Below are 2,617 nucleotides of genomic sequence, written 5' to 3' on the forward strand. Positions count from 1 at the left end.
CGGAGGAGTGAGGGAGGCTCTTCCTGCGGGCTGGTGTCCAGGCAGAGCGCAGTACCTCCCCTGGGCCGTCCCTCTCGCCTGGGCTGTCCCGGTCTGTTGTGGCCAAGCCTGTAATGATGCTCTGTCCTGGGGCTGCCTTGGCCCAAGTCAGGGCCAGGGAAGCCCGCTGCTGGTGGGGAGCATGTCACAAAGCTGGTGGCTGTCCTGTGCTGTGGGGCTGCCCAGAGAACACGAGAGCTGCGTTGGCAACAAGTCAAGGAGGGGAAGGCTGGGAGGTCTTTCTGGGTGGTGGGGCCTGGGGCTGGGAGCTGGGACCAGCAGCTTGAGCAGCGCTTTGGGGTCACTGTCCCAGATGTTCCAGGCTGTGACCCTCCCTGCCTCCTGCCTTGGCTTGTCTGAGTGCTGGGAGTGTGGAATCCTGCCCTGCTGCCAGCCCTTCGAGGTGGCTGAGCTGGGCTGTGAGAGGAGCTGGTGCTGATGGTGCTCGTGTCCTGCAGGAGTCCAACGGCCCCACAGATGCCTACGCAGCCATAGCCAAGGCTGACCGGCTGACCCAGGAACCTGAGAGCATCCGCAAGTGGAGGGAGGAGCAGAAGAAGCGCCTGGAAGAGCTGGGTGAGACCCAAGGCTGTGTGTGGCCATGCTCGTAGCACCTTGTGACATGGCAGTTGGGGCCCTTGTAGTTCCTCACCTGCTGCATCCCAGAGAGGTATCTCGTGCCTTACGCTGTGTGGGCGCCCCTACCAAAGATCTGCTGTCCTTTGGGCAGTGATATGTTTCAGGCAGTGCTGTTGGGGACTGGGGACAGTCCTGGGGGGCTGCAGCTGTCCTCCCAGCCGAGGGGCTGCTAGTGGGTGCCAGTCTGGCTGATGGGGTCTGTCTCACCCTGGCCTTAGATGCAGCATCGAAGGTGGCTGAGCAGGCATGGCGTGAGAAGGCCAAGAAGGACCTGGAGGAGTGGAACCTGCGTCAGAATGAGCAGATGGAGAAGAACCGGGCAAATAACAGGTATGTTGGGGTCAGCATGGCTGCAAGGGCTGCGATGGGAGCTGCTGTGCAGCCAGACCTGCCTTCCTGGGATGTCTGGGGTCCTCTGTCCCCACAGTGGGGCTCAGCCCTGTGCAGACAGCTTCGCCAGGCAAGGGAAGAGGCCCCAAGGCTTCGAGTGGCTCTGGTGGTTGCACAGAGCTGCCCTGGCTGGGACCACACTGGGATCACAGTGGGATTTCAGTGCCTCCTGCCCCCAGCATGGGCCTCACATCGGGGCAGGGTTGGGGCACTATCTCTGCAGCCCTGCCATCGCCGGCTGCTTTTCCTGGTGCTGTGTATGCTGTGATGAGTGGGTCACGCTCTGTGGGAGGACGCTAACCCCCTCTCTGTTTCTCTCTTTCTAACCCTCTGCCTGCCTGTCCGCTCCGCACTCTCTCTCTGTCTGTGCCTCGGGGGCTAGGATCGCTGACAAAGCCTTTTACCAGCAGCCGGACGCCGATGTGATTGGCTATGTGTATGTCCTTCTTACAGACTGTATCCTGCCCTGCAGGGTCTGGGGGTCCTGGCCCCAGCACTGGCTGCCCAGCCAAGGGGTGGGGGGATACTGGGAGGTGCTGGGCTGTGTTGAGGTCCTGGAGGGAGGATGAGGCAGCTGAATGTCTCCAAAGGGTGGAGTCTTAGGAAGCAAGTGTAGGTCCTGGAAATGTCCCTGTGAGGGCTGGCTGAACAGGCAAAGCTGTGGGGTCTTGTGCCTTTTGGGGGACAGCTCTGGGGGCAGAGAAGTCTTGGAAGCAGGCAGACACCCCTGTGCTCCTAGGTGAATGATGTCTTGGGTGAGCGCAGCCAACAGGAGCCTTGAGCATCATGTGTCTCCAGATTCTGGAGGATGCTGAGCTCATCAGCTGGAGCAAGGGGACAGGAAGCAGGGACACAAGGGGTTTCCCAGACAGAGGGGTTTCCTTGGAAAGGGTTCTGCCACTAACCACCCTCAACTTCCCCACAGGGCCTCAGAGGAAGCATTCCTGAAGGAGTCCAAGGAGGAAACCCCAGGCTCCGAGTGGGAGAAGGTGGCCCAGCTCTGTGATTTCAACCCCAAGAGCAGCAAGCAGAGCAAGGATGTTTCACGGATGCGCTCGGTGCTCATCTCCCTCAAACAGACGCCCCTGTCCCGCTAGCTGCCACAGGCACAGCCAGGAGCACAGCCCGGCAAGGCCAGGCTCACTGAGCCGGGTGGCTTTGTGGGGCCAGCCCAGGAGGGGCCTCACCCTGCCTGCCCCCTGCTCTGTGCCTTGGCTGTGCTCGACTCACTGGTTGTAATACTCCCCACGGTTTTCCTTTGCTTAAAAGGTGCATCAGTCTCTTTTTACACTTATTTATTACTGTGGCATTTCCCTGGGAAGCGACACTGGGTGGCAGAGCTGAGTTAGTGGGGGAGCTGCCAGCCTGGGCTCTGCAGGAGGTTGTGCCCAGGACCCTGGCTGACTGAGAGGGGGAGCACGCCACCCCGTGTTCCCCACCTCACCCCAATGCTGGGAATAAATCTGCCTGTGTCTGTCCTGGTGCTGGGCAGCTGCAGGCATGGCAGCCCACTGTCTGGGCCTGGGTCCTGGCCCCGAGGCAGTGATCC

At 61.0% G+C, this 2,617-nt stretch overlaps 1 protein-coding gene across 1 annotated transcript in view; it reads left to right on the plus strand.

Moving 5' to 3' along the window:
- CLTB (clathrin, light chain B) overlaps nucleotides 1-2,340 on the plus strand; it is a gene marked incomplete at its 5' end in the record, with an annotated part of 3,173 nt that extends 833 nt beyond the window's left edge. The window contains 4 exons of the mRNA XM_010087648.1: nucleotides 498-615; nucleotides 897-1,008; nucleotides 1,451-1,504; nucleotides 1,994-2,340. Of these exons, the coding sequence (XP_010085950.1) occupies nucleotides 498-615; nucleotides 897-1,008; nucleotides 1,451-1,504; nucleotides 1,994-2,165 (456 nt within the window). The remainder of the gene's footprint in view (nucleotides 1-497; nucleotides 616-896; nucleotides 1,009-1,450; nucleotides 1,505-1,993) is intronic.
- Between the last annotated feature and the right edge of the window lie 277 nt (nucleotides 2,341-2,617).

This window comes from Pterocles gutturalis, unplaced genomic scaffold (assembly GCF_000699245.1).
Source record: "Pterocles gutturalis isolate BGI_N339 unplaced genomic scaffold, ASM69924v1 scaffold22556, whole genome shotgun sequence".
NCBI lineage: Eukaryota > Metazoa > Chordata > Aves > Pterocliformes > Pteroclidae > Pterocles > Pterocles gutturalis.